General features: G+C 47.0%; 1 protein-coding gene across 1 annotated transcript in view; it reads right to left on the bottom strand.

Moving 5' to 3' along the window:
* Positions 1-11,090: 11,090 nt before the first annotated feature.
* The window catches only part of C18H12orf75 (chromosome 18 C12orf75 homolog), a 39,859-nt gene continuing 26,135 nt past the window's right edge, over positions 11,091-24,814 (bottom strand). Inside the window, exons 3-7 of the mRNA XM_037196893.1 lie at positions 16,137-16,172; positions 15,453-15,532; positions 15,146-15,178; positions 14,278-14,340; positions 11,091-11,939 (exon numbers count right to left, since the gene is read on the bottom strand). Of these exons, the coding sequence (XP_037052788.1) occupies positions 11,929-11,939; positions 14,278-14,340; positions 15,146-15,178; positions 15,453-15,532; positions 16,137-16,172 (223 nt within the window). The 3' untranslated portion in view covers positions 11,091-11,928. The remainder of the gene's footprint in view (positions 11,940-14,277; positions 14,341-15,145; positions 15,179-15,452; positions 15,533-16,136; positions 16,173-24,814) is intronic.

Genomic DNA, 24,814 nt, shown 5'->3' with positions numbered 1-24,814 from the left:
CATTCTTACACTGGTGTCTAGGCATCTGGGTTTGGGGTAATTATAGGTCTAGGAGCCAATTTCTGAGTTTGTCTTTGTTGGATGGGTTTTTTCCCCTTTGTTTCTGTTTTCTTCCTGGTCTTCTGGCTGGAGTGGCCTGTGGTGGAGTAGAGGGTCTCTACCCGAGTTGAGGGATGGAGTTCTGGCTGCCTGTGTGGCTTCTGGTCCACCCAGAGATCCTCAGCAGGAGTTAGGGGCCTGGATATGGTGATGGTGAGGGGTGGAGCAGTTGGTGGTAGGCTGGGTGGGCACGGATTAGGAACAGTGCTGGGGCAAGCAGGCTACCTGCAGTTCTAGTGGCCTTTGTGTCCTCTGGTCCAGCAGGGTGCAGCATCAGAGCTGGGGGCCAGAATACAGGCTATGAGGAGGGCATGGCTGGTTGGGGATATGGTGGCCAAGAACTGAGAAAGTGGAGACAGTCCATCGGCCACCAGCCTACCTGGCATTCTGGCCGCCCAAGTGGTCTCTTGTGGGGCATGGGGCTCCCACCATAATTGTGGGTGGTGATATGGTCACAAGGAGAGAAGGGGATATTGGAGGAAGGCTGAGAGGGCACTGAGGGAGTGTTGGTTGTCTGTCAGCACTGTGTCGGGGACTTTCCTGGGTTCTAGGTGCCACCATACCCTCTAGTAAAGCTGGGGATTCTCCTAGAGTTTGGGCTTGGATATGATGATGATGATGAGGAGAGGGGGTGCTGTTGGAGGTAGGCTGGATTGGCACTAAGGGAGTGTTGGTGCTGTGTGGGTGGGGGTCTTACCTGGGGTTCTGTGTGCTGTCATGGCCTCAGGTGAAGCAGGGGGCTTCAGTGGGAGTTGTGGGCTGGGATATGGTGATGAGGAGTGGGGTGGTGGTTGGAGGTAGGCTTAGGAACTTTTGTTTTTTAATTTAGTTTGGTTTTTTTGAGACAGAGTTTCTCTGTGTAGCCCTAGCTGCCCTGGAACTTTCTCTGTAGACCAGGCTGGCCTCAAACTCTGCCTCCTGAGTACAGGGATCAAAGGTGTGTGCCACAACCTTACCAGATAAGAACTCTTATTTATCATTCTTCTTGTTTCCTGTGGGAAGAACTTTAGGTAGATTTCCCCCTTGGGCATGCTCAATTTGACTTTCCTCACAGGCACCCTGCCTACAGGAAGTGCAGCCTCTGTTTCTTTGGATGGGCAAGTCTATGTGGAGAACAGGCATACACAGCCATGATCTTCGGGCTGCTTGGTTGATCAGTTTGTTTCCACTGGATGCCTCAGAAAGTGTTCTCAATCGCAAGGCTGAGCTAAGGTATTCCAGTTACAAGAATAAAGGCTTGGGGCTGGCAGGACGGATCAGCAGGTAAAGGTGCTTGTCACCAAGTCTGAGTTCAGTCCCCAGGACCCACACAGCAGGAGAGAGCAGACTCCATCAAGTTCCCCTGGGACCTGCACACATGACCCATAGCACAAATGCCCCTTGCCCTTACACATGTAAATAAAGTGTCATTTTACTTAACAACAGCTAGGCAGTGGTGCTGTACACCTTTAATCCCAGCACTCAGGAGGCAGAGGCTGGCTGACCTCTGAGTTTGAAGCCAGCCTGGTCTACAGAGCAAGTTCCAGGAGAGCCAAGCCTGTTCAAAAATCTGTCTAGAAAAACAAAACAAAAATCTGAAACAACAGAAGTGTGTTATTTTTCAGTCTAGAGGCTGGAAGTCCCAAAGCGAGGCATGGGCAGGGCTGCTCACTCTGAAGAAGGAAGGCTTGCTCTCCTCAACTCCCAAAATTCTAATCCTCCCTTGGCCTTCATGACCTCATTCCAGGTCTGCCTCTATCTCCACACGATGCTTTTCTTGGGCATCTGTTTTCTTTTCTTGCAAGAATACAGGTCACAGATCAGACACAGCTGCCCTCATCTGTCATTACCTCATTTCCCCTGGTTACCTACGCAGCTTCCAAATTAGGACACATGGGAAGGTTCTGTGTGGACATGAATCAGGGGCTGTTCACCTCAGCAAAAAAAAAGATGGTTCTTGCCCAGCTATGTGGCCTGGAACTCTCCAGTTTCCTCTTTCCACCTCCAGGATGTGCACTATAGACGTGCACCACTGCAGCAGGCCCCAGGATGTGCACTATAGACATGCACCACTGCAGCAGGCTCCAGGATGTGCACTACAGACATGCACCACTGCAGCAGGCTCCAGGATGTGCACTATAGACATGCACCACTGCAGCAGGCCCCAGGATGTGCACTATAGACATGCACCACTGCAGCAGGCTCCAGGATGTGCACTACAGACATGCACCACTGCAGCAGGCCCCAGGATATGCATTATAGACATGCACCACTGCAGCAGGCCCCAGGATGTGCATTATAGACATGCACCACTGCAGCCGGCTCCAGGATGTGCACTACAGACATGCACCACTGCAGCAGGCTCCAGGATGTGCACTATAGACATGCACCACTGCAGCAGGCCCCAGGATGTGCACTATAGTCATGCACCACTGCAGCAGGCTCCAGGATGTGCACTATAGACATGCACCACTGCAGCAGGCTCCAGGATATGCATTATAGACATGCACCACTGCAGCAGGCCCCAGGATGTGCACTATAGACATGCACCACTGCAGCAGGCTGCAGGATGTGCACTATAGACATGCACCACTGCAGCAGGCCCCAGGATGTGCACTATAGACATGCACCACTGCAGCAGGCTCCAGGATGTGCACTACAGACATGCACCACTGCAGCAGGCCCCAGGATGTGCACTATAGACATGCACCACTGCAGCAGGCTCCAGGATGTACACTACAGACATGCACCACTCTCATGCAGCAGGCATAAACAATTTTTTCGTTAAAAATTAATATTTTGGGACAAAGGTGTTGAGGGAGGCAAGATGGCTCAGCCAAGCCTGACAATAAAAACTGAATCACAGAATTCATGGGGTAAAAGGAGACGAACAATTCCAGCATGTTTTCCTTTGACCCCACACTCATGTCCGTGCGTATACACCTGTACGCTGACACGGAAAAGAAATGAAATAATTTTCTCTTCCCCATCCAATTCCAGACCTCATCTCTATACTGTGGCCCACTGGGACAGATGAAGGCAGGCATTTATCACCCGAAACTGCCACAGCCATCTTCAGCGTCGCCCATTGCAACCCGCCGCTCTCTCTCTCTCTCTCTCTCTCTCTTCTCTTCCTTGGTGTTTTTGGCCATCCCTTTGGTAGATAGCTCTGGAAAACGCTTCCAAGCTGTGAGAGAAAAGCCTTGGGATTATGCTCGCTGCTGGCTACCAGGCTCTACAGGCCAAACCCTTTGTAGACGGTGTACGAAGGCCATTGGTGGAGACTTGAGACAACAGCTCTCCCGTCTACCAGTCTGCTCCTCAGAAACGTGGGCTCACAAGCATCACAGAGAGCACCCAACACCACTGAAGGGGACGTGTCTTGGTGAAGGGCTTGGTGAACGGCTCTATAAGAGCAGTGCTTTGCTGTGGATCGGAAATGGCTCCTGGACAGCCCTTCGTTAAAGACTGGTCCAAATCCAGTGGTGTTACAGGGGTGTGATGGACTCTTGGAGAGGTGAGGCCTAGTGAGAGAATTTTAGGCCATTGGAGCACACCACCAAAGCAGATTGTAGGAGCCTGATTTCTTCTCTCGGCTCAGGGCCTGACATGTGACCTTGGCTCCACCAATCAGATGCTTGCATTCTCACGGGCCAATGTGATAAGAGGGATGTGGCTCGGGTGGGCAGCTGCGGCCAAACCTCAGTGTTCAAGTGCGTCTTCCCTGAATTGGAGTTAAGACTGCCTCAGTGGCCCTCAAGACCAAAGCCACAAGAACGACCCAAAATCAAACCTGTGAGGAGTCCAAGGCACTTCCGGATGAGTCCAAGGCGCTTCCAGAAGCTCCTGTCCACCAGTGGTGGATCTCAGGACCTCGGTGGCCTTGGTTCTGAACACACGAGGTATAATCTTCCTCTCTGGCTCCCTCCATGATGCTATTCATCATCTATGCAGCCCTGGGGCCTTAACCGGGGCTCAGCAGTCTTGGGCCTCCAAAGCAGTGAATTAAACAAACCTCTTGCTGTAAAATGTCCACAGCTTCGTGTATTTTGTTACAGCTCCAGAAAAATGGGCTAACACAGGAACACACTCTCTCCTCCCTTCAGCCGGTATTTCTCCAGAAGCAGGAGGCCCACACATCTCCCCTGGGGAAGTGAGGAATCATGGCCCGGCTGAGAAATGTGCCTAGAAAGCACGCAGACATTAACATAGCGGCTCACAAACCGACGGTTCATTACTCAGGAGACCGTCGAAAGTTAAGAACGTCAGTGACCCGGATGGAGAAGGGTCCCTGTCCTCCACAGCCATGTCTGTCACTCCTGTTACCGATGCAATGATACCTCTGCACACTTACTCTCTTGTCCACGTATTAAGTCATTTCACCCTGGAGCTAGCTGTCGGTGGGCCCTTGTTTTCCTTTCTTGTAGGATATAAATAGCTGGTGCTCTAGGGCAGCAGTTCTCAATCTGTGGGTCATGACCCCTCTGGGAGCCTCGACCAACCCTTTCACAGGGGCTGCCTAAGACCATCGGAGAACAGAGATATTTACATTATGGTTCATGACTAGCAAAATTACAGTTACAAAATAGCAAGGAAAATAATTTTATGGTTGGGGGTCACCACCGCGTGAGGTTGCGGCATTAGGAAGGTTGAGAACCAGTGCTCTATAATAAGACTGCCCTGGGAATCCAACAGGTTAATACTAGCATGTACTAAGCATTTCATACATAGACTTTGTAACATTTTATTATAAACACTGTGTCTGGTGAAAACAAAGCCAGAGGAAAGTTAAATAAACTGCCCAACAGTCAGAGCTGGTGACTAGCAAAGCCTGCTACCCTAGAATGGAAACCAGGAATGTCCCTATCAAAACAGCGAGAAACCAAGCTGCTATTCGATGTTCAGCCCACCAGAGGGCAGGAGATACACGCATTGGAAAGGCATGATTGGCGCTCTCTGCTTTTTTTTTCCTTGTCTGTTTTATACATTAAAAACTGAAAGTTTTGCCTAACGTGGTGGCCCATGCCTGTAATCACAACACTTGAGAGGTGGAGGCAGAAGAATGAGGTTATCCTCCACTACGTAGTGATCCCAAGGCCAGCTTGGGCTACATGAGACCCTGTCTTAAAAAAAAAAATCAGAAACCTCAAAGTTTTATCGTAGATTTTATACCAACAGTTAAAGAAGTTGGCTCAACACTTTTTCTATCACCTTAAAGAGTAGACACTTGCTGTGAGTATCCAATATGACCACCATTATGTCTAGAGAGCTGTCCAGCAGATGAATGCTGCCACCAACATTCAATAGCAGCTTCACTAGGTGAGCCCCACCTGGGCTGAGCCCTCAGAGCACAGAACGAATTCACTGCGGACTGAGAGACAAGGACCCGCCCTCCATCCTGCCTAATTCTCGGCTGAATAGCTACAGTGAGGTCCAGGGACAAGACGGTGCTGATGTGGTCTGCAGCGCTGGAGAGGGAAAGGTACAGGAGGACTCAGAAAACCCTTGGAATAAAGGTATGCAGCTGAGCTTGCAGGGTCACTCGGTGAGTGCTTGCTTGGGGTCACCACACAGTTGGTGACGGTGTGCAGGACTGGCAAGGACCGAACCTGCCAGGAGATGACAAGGCCACTCAGGTCTTAAGAGATGCAGAGGAGCTCAGCATGTTCCAAGAAGAGAGAGACTGTTCTGGACCCCAGTGTAGAGTCCTGTAGTGAGGACTGTACAGTGTAGACTGCCCTGTGTCTTTGGAAAGAAGGGGAGGAAGAGAGATGGCCTGTCCCTGCAAATGTCACTACAAGCCTGAGAACAAGCATTTAAAGTACAAGCCCATGGGAGACACTTCAGATTCAAACCTATAAAAAGTGGGGCCCGGCTGGTAGGAGCAGGTCACTAAGGGCGAGTCTTAGGGGTCATGTAGCTGCTGGCTCAGGCCCCCCACCTGTCCCACCACAGCATAAAGAGTCCTTGTTGCCTGTTCTCTCCTAACTGAATTCCCTGACTCCCCAGTTTGAAGGAGTGAAATCCCCCCCAGAACTATGAGGCAAAATTAATCTTCTCATCTGGGATGGTTAGTTTTTAATCAATTTATTTTTATTTTATGTGCATTGGTGTTTTGCCATGGGTGTCAGGTCCTCTGGAACTAGAGTTGCAGACAGTTGTGAGCTGCCCTGTGGAATTGAACCTGGGTCCTCTGGAAGAGCAGTCAGTGCTCTTAACCACTGAGTCATCTCTCCAGCCCCTGGGATGGTTAGTTTTTACCTGTCAATTTGACACCCATGGAAAAGTCTTAATTGAAGAATTGTCCAAATCAGGTTGGATTACCGATGGGGGCAGGGAGGGGGTTGTCTTGTTAATTGGTGTGGGAACACCCATCCCACTGTGGGTAACACCACTTCTGCATAGAAAGCAGCCAAGCAGGCATGCATGCATTACCCTGCTCTGCCCTTGACTGTGGGTAGGTGACCAGACTCCTGATTCACTTCTCTGCTATGATGGACTATAACCTGAAGGTAAAAGCGTAGCACCCCCCAACCCCCACCAGCCTCGGTTGTTTCCTGTCGGAGTATCTTATCACAGCAACAAGTTAAGCCAGAGCACCTCCCTCTAGGGGTTTGTCAGATACGTGGTCCCAGTGACCCAAAACTAACCAATAGATAAGTAAGGGAAGCTCTCGTCTGTGGACCCCCAATTCATCAGTGACCCAGGCAAGGCAGTCATTGGGAGCCGACATCCTCATGATGAAATAGTGATGATGACATCACACTGGCAGCCACAGGACATGGGGAGGAGACATGATGTTGACTGGAGGAGTTGCCTCATCATGGCTACTTCCAGCCATTGCATCTGGATGTGAGTGAGCCCTCTCAGAAGGCTCAAAGGCCATTTATAATCCTTTTAGGAACCATCTTTTTACTCTTTGCTCATACTCTCAGGCCCTTTATCTAAGAGTTCTTTGTAGAGCAGGCTACCCTGTGGTCATCACAAACGTTGCTGAGAGTTCTCAGATGTAGAGCAGGCTAGCCCTGTGGTCATCACAAACGTTGCTGAGAGTTCTCAGATGTAGAGTAGGGTAGTCCTGTGGTCATCACAAAAGTTGAGAGTTTTCAGATGTAGAGCACAGTAGAACCATGGTTACCACAAACATTGCCTTATTTCCCAGCCATTTGCTTTTCAGATGTTTCCAGGTTTCAAACATGTTTTCATTTTTCATATAATCAAGCCTAGCAATGTTTTACCTTATGGATTGGACCTCATGCTTCATGCAAATAAAACTGTTTCCAGTCTTGGGTCAGGTATTTGCCAGTATTTTCCTCAGCTTTATGGTTTCATCACTGTTCAATGTTCAAATTCATTCAAATCTGTTCCTTGGGTATCAGGGGAAACTTGAAATTTTTTAACCCTGTCTCCTACATCATTAAAAATAAAAACCCAAAGGGCAGACAAAACTCAGCAGTCAAAAGTACTTGCTCCTCTTCCAAAGGACCCGTGGTTGGTTCCCAGCCCCCACACGAGGCAGCTCACAGCTGCCTGTAACTCCAGTTCCAGGGGATTTGATGCTGTCTCCTGGCCTCTGTAGGCACTCACACTATACACACACACACACACACACACACACACACATACACACACACATGTGCGCAGAAATAACTTTAACTTTAAAAATTAAAACTTCCCTTCCATGAACTTTATATGCATGGTCTCTCATGTTTTCTCTTCCATTCACCCAGGTTCCACGGGCCCGAATGGCTGCCGTGGATTTGTTGATGCTCCGACACCGCTGTGGTAGATTCTCCTCCTTCACTTCCCCTCCCAGGATTCACATGTTCTATGACAGTATGTGTGTGAATGAACTGAAGCTTGAAAGGCAGTCGTCTGCTGCTGAACACGCCCTCCCTCCATCACTCCCTCTTGATGAGGAACACCTCTGTAGGACATTAGAAGGGTTTAGCAGTCTTTGCAACTGAGTGACAATGTCTCCTTGCTCTGAAGGCTTAAGGAGTCCTTTTTTCATCCAACAGCCTCCTAACCAGAAACGCTCTGACATACATGTCCGCTATCTTTTTACCGATAAGCTAATGGCTCGTGTTGTCTGAGAAGGTGTAAACTCTTACATTTCAGGCATTTTAAGCTTTACCAGTGCAGAGTTCGCATCTCTTTTGCTGCAATAAAATACTGATGAAAACCAAGCTGGGGAGGAAAGGGTTTTCACTTCATCTTACACGTCCAAGTGATGGTCCACCATTCAGGGAAGCGAAGGCAGAGACCATGGAGAAATGATGCTTTCTGGCTTGCTCTCTGTGCCTTGCTCAGCCTGCTTTCTTATATAACTCAGGACCTGCTGCCCAGGAATGCTCAGAGAAGGCGAGGCCCTCCTATGTCAACCATTAATAAAGAAAATGCCCCCACAAACACCCCCACAGGCCAGCAAATAGAAGCAATTCCTCAGTTGGGGTTCCCTCTTCCCAGGTGAGTCTGGATTGTGTCTAGTTGATCAAGCTAAGCAGCACAGACAGCTCCTGTTCTTCTTCCTTTTTAACTTCCACATTAATAGTTTATCCTCTCTGTCTCCCAGATTCTTACTGTACCTTATAAAGATGTTCATCATTTGCCTTAAGACACAGGAGGTGGGTGGCTGGGTTATTAACACGTAAGATTTAGGAGGCTCTAAATGTAGCCAGTCCCTGGTGGAAGGAAAATGTTAAAACTTGTCATAATGTGGAAGGTAGTGTTAATTTGTAACGGAATTTGATGGAGTTTTAACTTTTGAATGACGCCTTTATTTCGTGGCACTGCTCATTATTGAGAGTCGACCTAAGTGGGGAGAGGGGTGTATAGGGAATGTCAGAATCTAGCCTGAAAAAACTCCCAATGGTCAAAGCTAGACAAAACTAAGAAAGCATGGCATTAGTAGATTGCAACCTGAAGAGCAAGAGAAATACTCATATATTCTTATTGATATGAATAAATACTCTAGAGAATTCCTAGTAGTACCTTCTGAAGGAATGAGGAGAAAAAAAATGGGGATTGGAATACCCAGGACGTATGCTACAGGTCCCAAGAATGGGTCTTGGGTGTAGCTCAGTGTATCTGCCTAGCACACCCAAGGCCCTGAGTTCAATCCCCAGGACCCCCGGGAGACAAGAGCCAAATACGGTATTCATATTAGCTATGGGAACTTTAAGGAAAAACAGAACACCTGCAGTCTCCAAGTGGCTCTCCTGAAATATTCAATTACCAGGATTTTTTCCCCTCTAGCAGAGATTTTCTCTCTCTCAAGCCATAAAGTGTACACTACACAATCTATCAAAATGTATACATGGCTGATGCAACTAGGAGAACTCATTTGTTTGCACAAGGTAAAGGAGTCCATTACCTCAAAGTTCCCCTTTCCTACATGAGGGGGACAGCTGTTGCTGGGGTCCCCAGGGGAAGGACCATCAGGTGAGTCTACGCTAGCCTGAGCGTGCCCCACAGCTGTCTCCTCTGTGACCCAATGTGCGAGCCATTCGGGGAGATCAGTGATTCTCTTGCAGGGAGCTGCGGAGAGGGGAGCTGAATGGTGATCAGCTTAGTGTACACACTGGATGCACCATCTTCCAGATACCTAGACAGTAACTGGAACTCTGGTGAGAAGAAGATCGTCAAATGCTATCAAGCTTCTAATAAACACCCCCAAATTCCTCCAGGGGGTGGAGCACAACTCCTGTCTTGAACATGGTCTAAACTCATGAGTCACTAGAATAGTGGTTCTCAACCTTTAGGGGTTGAAATGACCCTTTCACAGGGGTCACCTAAGACCATCGGAAAACAGGTATTTACATTATATTTCATAACAGTAACATAATCACAGTTATGAAGTAGCAATGAAATAATTTTATGGGGGGGTCGACACACCATGAGGGACTGTGTTAAGGGGTCGCAGCCATCAAGCTGGCTTAGAGGGATTGGAAAAGGTAAATTAAGAACTATGGTGCAGAGAGCTGAGACCCTCAACCAATCGGTCAAGGTCAGTGTCACCAGTAATGAGTTGGGATCCTGAGATCTCACAATGTGATGTGATGAGGGGCCATTCTGTCTCAGTGGGGTCTTGCTCAAGATCTATGATCTCAGTCCAACGTAGGAGCACAGATAGATTCACATTAGGGGCATGCTCCAAAATTCCTCTACAGTAGGCTTCAACAGGCTGGCGGTCATGGAAAACGAGGAAAAGCTGAGGAAAATGTCACCAGGAAGAAGAGGGAACAAGAAAGATCTATATAGCCAGGCAGTGGTGGTGCACGCATTTAATCCCAGCACTCGGGAGGCAGAGCCAGGCAGATGTCTGTGAGTTTGAGGCCAGCCTGGGCTACAGAACGAGATCCAGGACAGGCGCAAAGCTACACAGAGAAACCCTGTCTCAAAAAAACAAAACAAAACAAAAGATAGATCAATATAATTGTGACATAGTATAATCTGGGCTTGGAACATAACAAAAGAGGCCTAGGAAAACTAATGGAGTTCAGTTGGGACTGAACTGTATCCCCAGTCCATCCTTACATTCTTCTATCAATCTAAAGCTATTTGTTAATTAAATTTTCCAAAGTCATTTTTTAATGACTTTGAGACAGGGTCTCATGTAGTTAGTTCATTCTGGTCTCAAATTCACTGTGTAACCAGCCAGCCTTGAACCCCTGATGCTCCTGCCTAAGGCTCCTCGGAGCTTTTATTGTTAATTACATAAACATTGATGTCCCCCCTACCCAATGCTATGGGTATTAAGCTTGTGGACATTGAGGAGAATATTTGTCTCATAAGTTCTTAGGAATTTTTACTTTTTTGTTTTGCAATTTGATGTCTCTACAATTATCTTTATCAACCAACTATAGAAGACAGAGCTTTCCACTTAGGTTAAACCTCCCACTTCTCGTAGTAATCTATTTAACCAGTGTTATCTGTACATATTGATATACTGTATTTACATATGATAATACTACATGTGACTTCTCTTGAAAATAACTAAGAAATCCAGGTAAAGGGGGATAAAAATATTTAATTGTTGAAGTACACTGGTAAACCAAGTCACTTACAGCAGTCATAAGTAGGTATACACGTTGTCAGCAAATCAGGAACTTTACAGAAATCCCACTAAACATCAACCGCAAGACCTTCAAGACGGTAGGGAATTAACATGGTGAGATGCTCTGATTACACACAGGGAGAATGGACAACTGGGAAGATGGAGATCACTTATAGTCATATAAGCTTCAGACTAAAGAAAGCGGGAATTTAATTCACACGTGTGGATGGCATGCAATCTTAACTAGTTCATTTCCAAATACTGAGATGCTCTCAACAGAGGGAATTCTCTTACATTTAAATAAAAATTTTAAACCAGCTAGTAAGACAGGGAGATGGTTCTGAGACTCTTTTTACCAATTTCACAGCTAAAAACAACAAAGTAGAAACATCCAAGGACGAGGCAATATATCACTTCAGATAATCCCTTTATGCGGCCCTAAGATCATGTTATAAATACAATAAGAATTGCATTATATAAAAACTATCAAAAGAGTATCAGTGAAAAGACATGATTTCTGTGGACTGTGTTGAATGGCCAGGATGGGAAACGCTATGATGCCTGGTGGATCAGGCCGGTAGCCACAGCCTTTATGGCCCTCAGTGGTGGACGACACCAAGTTGCCCCATTGAGCATGAAGTCTTGACAATTTCCTTCCACGGCCACAACATCCAGTATGTACCCAAGGCTTTAACTACACGTTTAGGATTTGGGGGAGCTGGCACAGCAGGGGACACCTTTCAGAATTTGTCTGAAGACACGATGTCCCTGGAGCCAAATTCCTTCCAAATTCATGAGCAGACTGTGAAGAGAAAAAAGAAAAGAGGGGGAAAGAATCAGCACACTCAAATATCACAACTTAGATAAAAGCACGTGTCTCAAGCCTGCAAATTATCTACTGGATTTACTTTTAAGCAGATTGCATGTTCAATAGCCAATCAACAGCTACTTAAGGTTTATTACTGGGCAGCATAATTCTGAATGGTGGTAATATTTATATAAAGAGATAAAATTGGATGCTGGGAAACTTATAAAAATACAATTAAAAATTAAACTACAGAATAACAATGGTCAAACCAGGCTGTGTGCATATCAGCACCACATTCATAACACAGATCACTAGTCATAATGCTATCCCTTCCCAGCATTAAACTAGAGAGAAGCTCCAACCACAGAGCCTGTGGAGCTCTCCAAGGGATACTGATGGAGCTGGTCCACACTAGCATCTGAGAGCCATCACATAAGCTCCTTTTGACTAGCTTAGTTGAAAGTGGGCCTATGCTACCACTTCCCTCCTGGGTAGAGGTGCCTCTGAAAAAACCACAGCTACGTGTGTGTGGCTTCCACTCTAGAGTCAGGTGTGTGAGAAACTACATATCCATATCACCCAGATGCTGAAGTCATTCCTTGATTTGGTCCAAAAAATAGCCACATGAGCTCACGGCGTGAATTCCATTCAGAAAATGGAATGGTGGTGTTAGCTAAAAACAGTGTAGCTTTTTCTTTGTTTCAAAAGCCCCCAGAGGACAATCTTCCCATCAAGATTCTGCCCAATGACTAGCCTGCAAAGTCACAGGTGTAGGTGTGTCACAGACAAGTGGAACAATGGACACATAGCCACTCAGGAACAGGGATGGTCAAGACTTTTCAGGTAATTCAAAGGCCAGGCAAAATGGAAGCCAAAATCAAACTGACTACTTAGAGATGCGATCAAAGAACAGAGACAACAGAAGGGGGAAAAAGAAAACACGGGATCCATGAGCAGTGAAGGGGTATTTCAGCCACTATGTACAACCATGTGGGCCGTGAGCAGCAACTGCTAAACTATTACTGCGGGAACTTCTGACCCTCACACAAAGGCAATCAGCTATCAAGTCTCCTCCTCAGTGAGAAAGCTGAGAGGCCCAGCAGAACTCACCTGGGGTCTGTGTGCAGCAGAGGTGGCCAGGTGCAGCAAGCCACAAGAATATAGTATAGCGATTCAGCTGCATATAATAAGCTATACCTTGATAAACCAAGGAGTCCTTGAAGAGGGGAGCCATTTATCAAGGAATAGTTGGTGTTATTCAGCTTTTAATATATATCAGCTGTCTTCTGCTATGAAACTCTTGTGTGCTCATATACTACTAGGCCATATGGCAAACAGAACAAGCTTCTCAGACCTGCTGCTGATTCACTAGGTAACATCCCTGCAGGGCCTAGAAGACAGGTGGGCTGTAGATGCATAGCTTTGTTTCTTGTGCAAATGAAGCTCAGACCCTTGCCTTCAGGCCTAGTAGCATCCAAGAGCTATAGATTCAGGACAATAGGGCTTTTTGCATAACCAGGTGCAGTAAAGATTGGAGCAGAATTTCTGGTGAGGCAGAGCCACTGGAGAGAAGAAAAGGCAGTTTCTCAGAGCCAGGGGTAAGGAACAAGGAAGGAAAGATGGAGGATGAAGGAACAGAGGACAAAGATGAGGTCAAAAGCACAGGAGCTTAATTAGGTCTATGACAGGCAGGCCCAGTAGGCACAGAGAGGAGCTGAATGTGAGGACGGAGCTGAAGCTGTGTAGATAGGATTTTGTCACAGAAAAATAAACAGATGAAAGAGCTTTGGTGTACATAGATTCTTTTCCCTCAGATAACCACATGCCAGACGTAGTGTTCTTCCCCAGGACTCTGGGAAGGATTTTCTCAGGGCAGGCCCCTGAGAAAATTCCAATAACTAGGTTCCTGGGATTGGACTATGGGACACCTCTTCTGCTCAGTTCCTACGCTCCTGAAACCCTTCACAAGAGAAATGACAGGCTGGTGTTCCCCTGGCTCAGCTTACACAGGAGGCAGATCACACACATCACACACTTGGGGCAAAATGGCAGCAAACCCAGAGCTCTATGTGGGAAAGGGATTCGCTCTATTTGCATACTAGACTTAAAAAAAAAAACCTTGGTGAATTTTGGCGAGTTGTCAGTGGGAACTCCAGGCTGACCTCTGTGATGCCTCTCTGCTGAGCCACTCTCCACAGAACGATTCCAAGGCTGCTGTGGCTTCCGTTAAGAAGCAGGCTGTGTGCCCCAGCCCTCCTGCAGGGAAACATCTCAACTTCTGCCTGTGAGCCTGCCAGCCCACCCCTTCCCAAATACCCACTCCAGAACTGACCCTGGAAAAGAGGTTGCTTCAGCATCAAAGACCTCTTGTTTCTGGTCTGCTGGAGTCTGGGTTCTAGAAGGAGAGGTAGATGAAGAGGGGGAGGGGAAGAGGAGGAGGCAGGGGAAGAGGGAGAGAAAGGATTAGGAAGAGAAAGCAGAGGAGTGAGAGGATGGAAGCAAAAGCTGCCGCTTATTTCATTTACTCCAAACAACAACCCTGAAGTCTAAGCAAAAGATCCGTTCTTTTGATTGTAAGACTGAGGCCACGGAGGAAAGGTAACCTGTTCAGCCAGCCCGTAGAAGAGGCTGATTCCAACAGAGAATGGGCTCTCTCAGGGGAACAACACTGGACGTGGAGGATGCAAAAGAGGCTGCGTGTGTTTGGCAGGAGCGGCACCGAGTGGAGAGCCAAACACACGATGTGCCATGGGACCAAGTGAATAGACATTCTCCCTCCCCACATACCTGCTCCCGTGTCGACCAGGATAACTGCCCATCCCAACCGGTGATGGACACATCTCTAACTCTGCTGCTATACACGGTGTGTGAATCCTGATTCCTAGACAGAGACTCTCTGACCGAGATCTCCCAGCTGTCACTCAAGTCCTAAGCCCTCCCATGTTCTGGGGAGCCCTGCTGTTTTGGGCAGGCACGCAGCTTGCTCTTACTAAACAAATTACACTGTGTTTGTGGAAAGGTGAAGTGAAACTGTGGTAGATAAGAAGAAAATGGAGCTAACGTCCATCTCTTTAGGATGAATCACAGTCATGGGAGGAGACACTCGCCCTGGCGTGCAACATCTGTGAGATGTACATAGAAATATAAGCAGCTCCTTCATCAAGATGAAGCACATGGACAATTCAGGAAATGCACAGTACCTCTTGAGTATCCAGTCATCCTGTTTTCTTCCTCTAATCTTCGAGAGAAAATTAAGAACAGTTAGTGTTTAGATCATTTTAAAAGCTCATTATAGTTTCCCACAAAGCTATAAACAATAGCCACACACATACACACATATCCATCCATACACACACACATACACAAACACCCATACACACACACACATAAACACATATAAACATACACCCATACATACACATGCACATACGTGCACACACACACACACACACACACACACACACACACTTTTTTTGAGGACATAAGCCCCATGTAACCCTTGCTTACTTTTCCGTACTGTCTTGGCTTGACTAGACACCATGCTGGCTGCTTCGGAGGGCAGGCCAACGTACACGCCACCGTAGTTTCTTTAAGAAAAGAAGTGAGATCAATTTAAAGCCTGCTAGAGAGAGAAGCATCAGACAGTAAAGCGTGAACCACTCCAAACAATTATACGATCACAAAGGTAACTCAGGACCTTTCAAAGATTCTTGGTTTTCTGTGTTAAAAGGAAGCTTTGGGAACAATGACTCTATTAAATCAGTGACATTTTTAAATATTTTACTTGTAATGAGAAAGAAAAGAAGTGAGCTACAGTGATGTGTCAAGTAAGGTGACAGGTGTCAGTCACCGTTTATACAAATTCTGAGATCCCTGTGGCATTAGGCAATGTGGACATTCAAAGGTCACTTCCTCACAGGGAAAGACGTGTAATATGACACAGAGAGCCCAGGAATGCAGAGCAGGGCAGAGCGAAAGTGAACATGAAGCAGAGGTGAAGAGGGAGTCATTGACTCAAGGCGGACGGACGGCACAGAGCCACACTCACACGACAGCACAAGCTCGCTGACCGCACATCCCCACGAGCATCCCACCTGATGGAATCTGTCATCATCCTGTGCTAGTGTGGGTTACATCCATGTACTATGACCAAAATCACTCACGTGAAACTGGCTTCAACAGCACACGTACCTCCTCTTGTCGTCCTCTGTTATGGAGTCTTCCGTCCTGAAAGTCCAGAAACACCTGCCATGAGCCTGTCCGTTTACACCAGACACCTCCTCTTCGGTTACAGGCAAAGTTGCAGTAACAGCACCCTTAATGCACATTTATTACCACCCTGTGCATCTCCAGCACTGGACTCTGCCTGACCATATACTAAAGACTGAGCAATTTTCTTTCTTTCTTTCTTTCTTTCTTTCTTTCTTTCTTTCTTTCTTTCTTTCTTTCTTTCTTTCTTTCTCTCTCTCTCTCTCTCTCTCTCTCTCTCTCTCTCTCTCTCTCTCTCTCTCTCTCTCTTTCTCCCTCCCTCCGTCCCTCCCTCCCTCCCTCCCTCCCTTCTTTTTTTGGTTTTTCGAGACAGGTTTTTCTCTGTGTAGTTTTGGTGCCTGTCCTGGATCTTGTTCTATAAACCAGGCTGGCCTCGAACTCACAGAGATCCGCCTGGCTCTGCCTCCTGAGTGCTAGGATTAAAGGCGTGCACCACCGCTGCCCAGCCCCTAAGACTGGGCAATTTTCTACATATCAACATAGATAAATTCAGCAAATGCTAAAAAGCCCAACTGTCAGACCAAATAGAGGACAGATGTCAGAAGGCTGTCACCCGCTCAGGGACAAGTTGCCTGAACCTCAACCATGAAGGAAGAGGTCTAGCATGTGTGACCTGGAAGTCCTTGTACCACTTGAGAGGTCCAACTGCAGTAGTGAGAGAGTTAAATGCCAATGTAGTCAAAAGTTTTCTCTCGTCCCACCCGACCCTGCAGTCCTACAGCCACTTATAAAATAATCACTCGAAGGCTTAATATTATTTACAAACTATATGGCCTATGGCAGGCCTCTTGATAGCTAGCTCTTATATCTTACATTAACCCATTTCTATTAATCTATGTTTTGCTACGTGTTCCGTGGCTTACTGGTCAGCTGGCATGTTGTTCCTTGGGTGGTGGCTGGTCTCTCTCTAGACTCCGCCTTTCTCTTTCCTGTCTCTCTCCTTGGATTTCCCACCTGCCTTACCACAGGCCAAAGCAGCTTATTTATTAACCAATGGGAACAACATATATTCACAGCGTACAGAAAGACCATGCCCCAGCATTCCAATTTCATTTCCCTTTGTTCAGAAGATGAGACATTTAACACACATTCTACTACAAAGAGGGGAAAAGCGTTCTAAAGGAACTTCGTAGGGCATAGTCAGTGCTGGACACATAGCTCAGTTGTTCAAGGGCTTGGGGTGCAAGCAGCAGGACCCACGTTTGACCCCCAGAAGCCAGACATGATGGTGTGTGCTTGTAATCCCAGCAGTTAGAGGGCAGAGATTGCCCAACCCCTCGGGATTGCTGGCCAATCAGGCTCGCCATATTGCCAAGGACAGACTGTCTCAAAAAACAAAATGGAAACCCCCCACCCCCCCATAAAACAATGCCAGAGCTTGACTTCTGGTCTCCACATGGATGTGTGCATGCACATACACATGTGTACACACACACACACACACACACACACACACACCCTGTTTACACAGTACGTTTGCATCCTGGGTTCAGCTCAATAAATGACATCTCAGGATGGATTTCACACCCAATCTCTGTATTACTTTTACTCAAAAAGGAAAAAACAAAACAAAACTGGACACCTCCTATGAAACAACACCTGAAACTGACCTCAGGCCTCTGGATGCTTTTATCACACTTTGTCCTTGTTCAAGAGGAACGCACATTCCACCAAAATTCCTCTGCCCGTCTTTAACGGAAGCCCTGGTTAGCACACATGGGTTACTTTTCTTAGAGAAATACAATACTCATGACAACCTCAGGTCATCTGAAGAGTCCTCCATCAAAACACAGCAAACCCCACAAATCCCCTCCCCGAGTCTTCTGAGTCTAGAGGTGGCCTCACTCCAGTGCCGGCTGCTTTAACAACAGCTGGGCACGCTCCTGCTCTCCTGTCAGTGGATCTGACCATCACGGATGAACGGGACAAGCGAGCACAGAGACATTGAGATCCAGTGTTAAGTCCATCCTGAGATGTCACTTACCGAACTGAGCCCAGTGTTTACATACCACACAATCATTAGCTTCAGTCACCCTGGCTGAAGAGTCAAATCCTCTGTCATCAGGGCGTATCGGAGTCACACCATATTAGAAATGGCGTTGTGCATATTGCTGTGGCCTAATAAGGTGGTGTTTACTACCTTAATTAAAATGGACTCATAATCTGCAGCACAGATAAAGGGGAAGGAGTGGTGAGAAGCTCGGTGGCTACGACTATCAGAACTGTTTGCTGTGGCGCAGAACGGCTCATGCCACTGTGACGCCCTCGTTTGTAAAGCTGTATGTCACTGGTAGGTTTGGACACATGTGATGTCTCACGGACTCAGCCACAGCCTTTTCACATCGGGTTTCCACGTGTGTGTTTTAGCTCTTTCTTCTTTTGCCTAACTCTGGCTCAAATTTTAACTTTCCCAAATACAAGAAAACAATTTAAAAAGATTTACTTTGTGTGTGTGTGTGTGTGTGTGTGTGTGTGTGTGTGTGTGTGTGTGACTGTCTGTGAGCATGTGCACATGAGTATAGGTAGGTACCTTTGGAGGCCAGAGGCATCATCCATCAGAGCTGGAATTAGAAGTTGTGAGCGTCCAAAGTGAGTGTTCTTCATCTCTCCAACCCATATTTTATTTTACTTCCAACCACAGTTTCCCCTCAATCCCCTCCACCCAGTTAACCCAAGCTCCCCTCTCCCCACCATCCAGCCACACCTCCACTGTTCCTCTTCAGATCCAGAGGAGCCTCCCATGGTATCATCCACCAATCAAGCTGCAGTGACACCCGGCACCTCCTCTTCTATGAAGGCTGGATGAGGCAGGATCCAGTCCATATTTTAAATCTCTCTCTTATCAATTGTGTAAACCCCAATCTGTGTTCTCAGTATAAACAACCTGCACACATATGACTGGCAGGAAATGATGACACAGTTTCAGATGTAAATTTTCTAAAAACACATGTATAATGAGTTATAAGACACCCAATGTCAGGCTGGGGAGTGGGAACTCTGCATAAAGTGCTTGCCGTGTGAATGTGGGGGCTGAAGTTTGGATCATCAGCATTCATGTTCAAAACGGGGCAGGTATGCCGCAATGCCAGAGCTAGGCAGAAACATGGAACTTCCCAGGACAGCCTGGCTAGAGCTGGAAGCAGGGAGCCTGCGTTCAGTGGGAGACAGTGGAAGCCTCAATAAAATGAGGAACAGTCCAGGACTGAGCCTGATGTCATCTTCGGGCCTACACACACACACACACACACACACACACACACACACACATCATGTCCACTCTTCTAAACCTTCAGAGAACGCTATGAAGTCTGGCATACACATCTGTGTGTATGAGATTGCCAACTCATCCATTTTCCACACATAATTACTCTTAATTCTCAGACTGGAGCCTTGGACTTTAAAAAACGCCTCAGTGGGGCTAGGATGGAATTGGTTGATGGAATGTCTGTCTCGTGTGCCTAGGTCCAGGGTTCGATCTCGGAACCACACACACTGGGTGTGCTAGCACACACCTGAACTCTGGCACTTGGGAAAAGGAGGGTCAGGAGTTTAATGTCATCCTGGGCTACACGGTGAGCTTAGGGCAAGCCTGGGACAGAGAGACCTTGTGCCTAAATTTAAAACAAAACACGCCAGTATCACCCAGTCCCTCCAGGGTATCATGAGATACATCTGTGCTCTTGCCCATAACAGCTCTGAGTTTCTACAGAAACTAGTGCAGAGAACCTGGAGTTCGAATATGTTGTCAGGTGGAGAGAGAAAAACCGGAAACCAAGTTCAGGAGGACATCACTGTGGGTTTCTCCGAGGTGAAGCTGCCTCCGTGCCTGCCCAGCTCAGGAGGCACCCAGCTCAGGAGACACCCAGCTCAGGAGGCACCCAGCTAAGGAGGCACCGAGTGTCCCTGGCTCCCACCTCCCCGACTCCCCGGCTGCTCCAGGGCCTCCGTGGGTCTTGCGGGGACTAAAGCCACAACAGAGCAGCTGGAGCCTGAACCATCTTCTCACAAAGTCCTTTTCCCACCCCCAGGGCTGCCCTGACGGCTGTTTCCATAGAACCTTCTGGAAAAACCAGGTCCGAGCTGAGGCGGAGCAGAGCGGCTGGTTGATGCAGAGGAACCTCCTGGGGGAGGAGCCGCCACGGCCATCACCAAAACGCTGTCCCCGCCACGGCCGCGCGGGGGACACCCCGGGCCCCATGAGTCTGTCTGTCCACGGTCACATCCCCACTCTCATTTTGGGGTCTCAATTCCGCCCACCTCGATGGCCCTGACTTCTCGGGTCAGAGAGGTGATTGTCGAATCTAATAACTATGAGGACGCTGGAGCCGCTGTTATGGAGACTAAGCAGGCCAAGCAAGGCGAGCCCTGCCGCCCCCACCTCTGCCCCAGCGAGGGACCCCGGGAGACACTGTCCATCAGCAGCTGCATGGCAGGCACTTAAGACTGCTGGCTGGCAGAGTGACGCAAGGAAACCAGCTGTCTCTGTTCATTTCACCTGTTCTAATTTAGGCCCGCCCAGCACTCTTGAGAGAGGAAACCACATATGCTGTCCTTTACCTAACCAGAGCCTAAACGGCTTCCGGACACCCCAGCTGCGTGGGTGGCACAGAATCTAAAGCTGCCCTTCAGTTTGTTTGTGGTGTCAGAGCTGGGGTTTGGGAAGCACTATTGTTGTTTGAGTCTTTTGGCTTGGGGTTTGGGTTTGCGCCTGATGGATCGAAGGCGGGGCTTTGCCCACGCTAAGCTGCGTGTTTCCACTGAGTATGCCCCACTCCCAACTTGACACAGTTTTATGACCATATACCACAAGCCCACCTTGATTTCTATCTCCCATGCTAAGCACAGAGTAAAGGGGAGATGAACAGAGTCCTACAGGATGACCTTGTCCATGCAGTGATCTCAGTGACTGCCCATCCTAGTACTTGTAAAGATTGCTGTTGTGTTCTTATTTCTGTGTGTGCATATGTGCACATGCAGGTCCTGGTATGCAGAGGAGATCGGGGACAACTTCCAGGAGTCAGTTCTCTGCTTCTATCATGTGGGTTCCAGGAATCAAACCCAGGGCCTCAGCCATAGTGACCGGTGCCTTCATTAGCTGAGCCATTTCACCAGTCATATTTCAGTAACTGTAAAGGCTTAGAGAGGTGGAGATTTGAATGGAGTTTATCACCTGTTGACTGGCCAAAGATACAAATTCAAGTCAGCCATTATCAGTCATGAATGTCTCAGTCAATAAAGGGAGAGGCCAGACAGCAAGAGACAGGGAAGAGCCCAGGGCCGGGAACCATGAGCTGCCTTTGGTGTAAACATCTACAGCTGCACCCAGAACCCATCTTACCAAGAAGACTTATTTCTCCAAGAGCAAAAACACCAAAGGACTTGACATCAGTCTTAATGAGGTATTACTCCATTCTCTAGTAACACATAAACAACTAAGCTAGAAAATAATGTGGATGACACACTTCTTCCCCAGATGGAGCATGACACTTTTTCTTGTATCAAAATTGTGGTTCATTTTTATCATCCCCACCCTTTGAAAACTATGTGGAATGTGGTTTAATATTTGAAAAAAAATGAGTGAAATATTCCTAGTCAGTTTATGAGGCAAGCCTAAAATGTTCTAAACCATAGAAACATTTCAAAGAATCAACCACTAGCCATTGGGAACCAAGCTTAGAAAATACATTGAGCATTTCATTGAGATGAGGTCTCTTTTTGTTGGCAACAACTTAGCTTCTTTTTACCAAAGAATATGTTTTCAAGGAGAAAGATGTCGAGGTTCAAGTCGCCCACTGAGTATAATAATCTCCAAGATTAAGATCACAAGCTCCCAGAACTCTGACTCAGAACTCCAGTCACAACGTCAGTGAGATTGTTTGCAAAAGCAGGTATTACTGAAAGCAGAGCAGACCACTGTAACTCAAATCCCTCCTGCTTTTAACGTCTTGGGATTGTGGGAACATGATTCACTCTGCCGAGTATCGGAGCAACCATCCCGTCTAAGATTATAGATGGTGCCTATTGATCCTGCTTGCAGCTACTTCCTGTGAGCTTGCCAAAGCCAGCATGGCGCTTGTCTTCTCTGTCTCAAAGTCAATCATACATTGACCCAGGGGCTGCAGATAATTACACACCCCTCTGCTCCATCCTCATTTTGTAGGTTGTTCCTAAGTGAAGCAGATACTGAACGTCTCCTTGGCCATAAATAAGCTCTATTTTCTGGTAAGCTGGCTTCCAGAAGATAGACCACCTCCAACTGGGCACAGACTGTGGCTGCTCAGCAAAAGGTGGGCTTCCCTTCACCCAGCTTTTCAATATGTATTTTGTACACAACCGTTGAAAAACAGCCATCTGTAGAGGACACAAAAAAACCTTTCAATCATTTTATACTATGATTTTCATTCTATCAGCAACTAGCACATTCACCAAAATAAACTTTATTCAGAATTAATCCATCAAATATAAACTACAAGCAGGCCTGGAGACCCAAGTACATTTTCCCAAATACTCAGAAGAGGGGCAGAGGTTAGAGGGTTACAAGTTCAAGTCCAGCCTGGGCTATTTAGTGAGACACTGTCTCAAAATTGAAAATAAGAAGAGGGGCTGGGCTATAACTCAGCTTGCCTAGGATATGCAAAACCCTCGGTTCAATTCCCAGAACCGCCAATACACAGGCATATATTTTTAAAATATGTGTACACATCATTTTTTTCTTCACCAGTAATATCTGATAATCAAAATATCTTCATCATTGTATTTTCTTGGCTTTGCAGTTGAATGAACTACAGTTAAAAGACTTTGATAGTAAAATCACGAAACCATGTCATGTTCCCAAACAAATGGCAAATCACTAACACAGCAGCCATTCCAATGAATGATCTCTAATTCCTCCTCTCCAGTTTGCCTGGAAACCAGGAGGCTCTCACTTCCCAGAACAAACATTTACAGGGCAAAAACATAATATGTTTTTTTTTTTTTTACTTATTCATCAAGAAAAAAACGTTCTAAATATAAAGCTCTGCTTACAGAGCTGCTCTGAGAAGCAGAAAAACAAGCCGTTGACTGCGCCTCCCCCGTCCATGACTGTGGCACTGTGGAGGCTCACCTCACCTCAGTTTGTAAACAGTACAGATGTATGCAGAAGCTGCCAGAGCCAGCACTCCATTCTGGTTGTCTGTTTTTTATTTTCCATGATAATCTTTTGAAAGAGTTTTTAGTTTTGTTGAAGGGGAGGTTATTTTGCTTTGGTTTTGGTTTTGGTTTTTGAGACAAAGTCTCACATGGTAGCCCAGGCTAGCCTCAAACCCTCTGTAACCCTTCTGTTTCTGCTTCTGGAGCATTGAGGTGGCAGGCATGAACATCACAGCCAGCTGGAACAGGCTTATTATTTAACAATACATTTGCTTCCAAATTGTATTTGCTATAATTATACTATAATTCTCCATGTGCAAACCTAATCATTTCACTTTCTTTAGAATTTTCCATGAATGGTGCCCCCTGCTCCTCAGGTTTGAACCTGGAATTGACCCCCAATAGGTTTATGTTTTAAACACCTGTGCCCCGCCCTGCATGAAGGCACAATTTCTGGAGGCTGTGGACACTTTAAGAGGTAGGGCTAGCTGATAGAAGGAGTGGACCTTTGAAGGCAGAGCCGCCTCTTGTTCCTGCTTCACTTCCGGCTTCCCAGTGATATGAACAGGCTCTGCCACCACGCCCTCCCTGCCAGGAGGGACTAATGCTCAGGCAACACCGGTCACGAGAAACGTAACCAACACTGCGGTTCAGATCAAATCCACCAAAGGGCTATAGGTGATTTCCAACTGAATTATTCTGCTGCCATGGACTGTATCGGAGCGATTCATTAAAACTTCAAAACTTCTTTCAGCTCCTCTAGCTCTCACTCTTTTCCTGGACGAGCTCCTCAGGCAAGACTGGCTGCATTTTTTTCTCCTGGTGAGCTGAGGTCAAAGCCAGGCCTTTCAACCTCTGCCCAGAGGAGAGAGATTCAAGAGCTAACCGGCATCCCCAGCCTTCCCCTGATGTACTGATTGCTCTCTCCATGAGGAAGACCTACCGCGTTAGGGGTCATCTCAGGTGGGTGACAGAGGTACCAATTGCTCTGAGCAAGGCAGGAAAATGCTGTCTCCTGACCTTCAGAAACCTCGCCTTTCCCTCTGCAGGACCAGTTCTGCTCAAACCCTCAGGGACACAGCTGTTTTCAAATAGCCTAGGATCTCCAAACACAAGACGGAGCCAAGTGCTCCTAAGCTCCTTGAGCTTCAGACAGGGCCAATTCCACCAACACTCAGAACATCCCCTCTTTGGAGTCTTGCTCCTGCTATAAAAACTCCAAAAGCACTAAAGATTCTGGCTCTTACCCAAAGCCTGTCTCTCCATCACTGGCTCTATTAGTGTTGAAACCCATGAAAATCATCCAACCTTTGTCTCACTATTTAAGCCCCTCTGTTTTTCCTTTTTTTTTTTCTTAACTATTACATAAATCACGGGAGTTTTAAATTATTTTTTAAAATGACATTTACACATTTATAGAGAACAGTGTGACATTGTATTGCCTAGTGTTTTGCCAACTTGACCCAAGC

The sequence above is a fragment of the Peromyscus leucopus genome, chromosome 18 (assembly GCF_004664715.2).
Source record: "Peromyscus leucopus breed LL Stock chromosome 18, UCI_PerLeu_2.1, whole genome shotgun sequence".
Lineage (NCBI taxonomy): Eukaryota > Metazoa > Chordata > Mammalia > Rodentia > Cricetidae > Peromyscus > Peromyscus leucopus.
The sequence above is the reverse complement of the archived record's forward strand: the minus strand, read 5'-3'. Positions and strand labels throughout refer to the sequence as shown.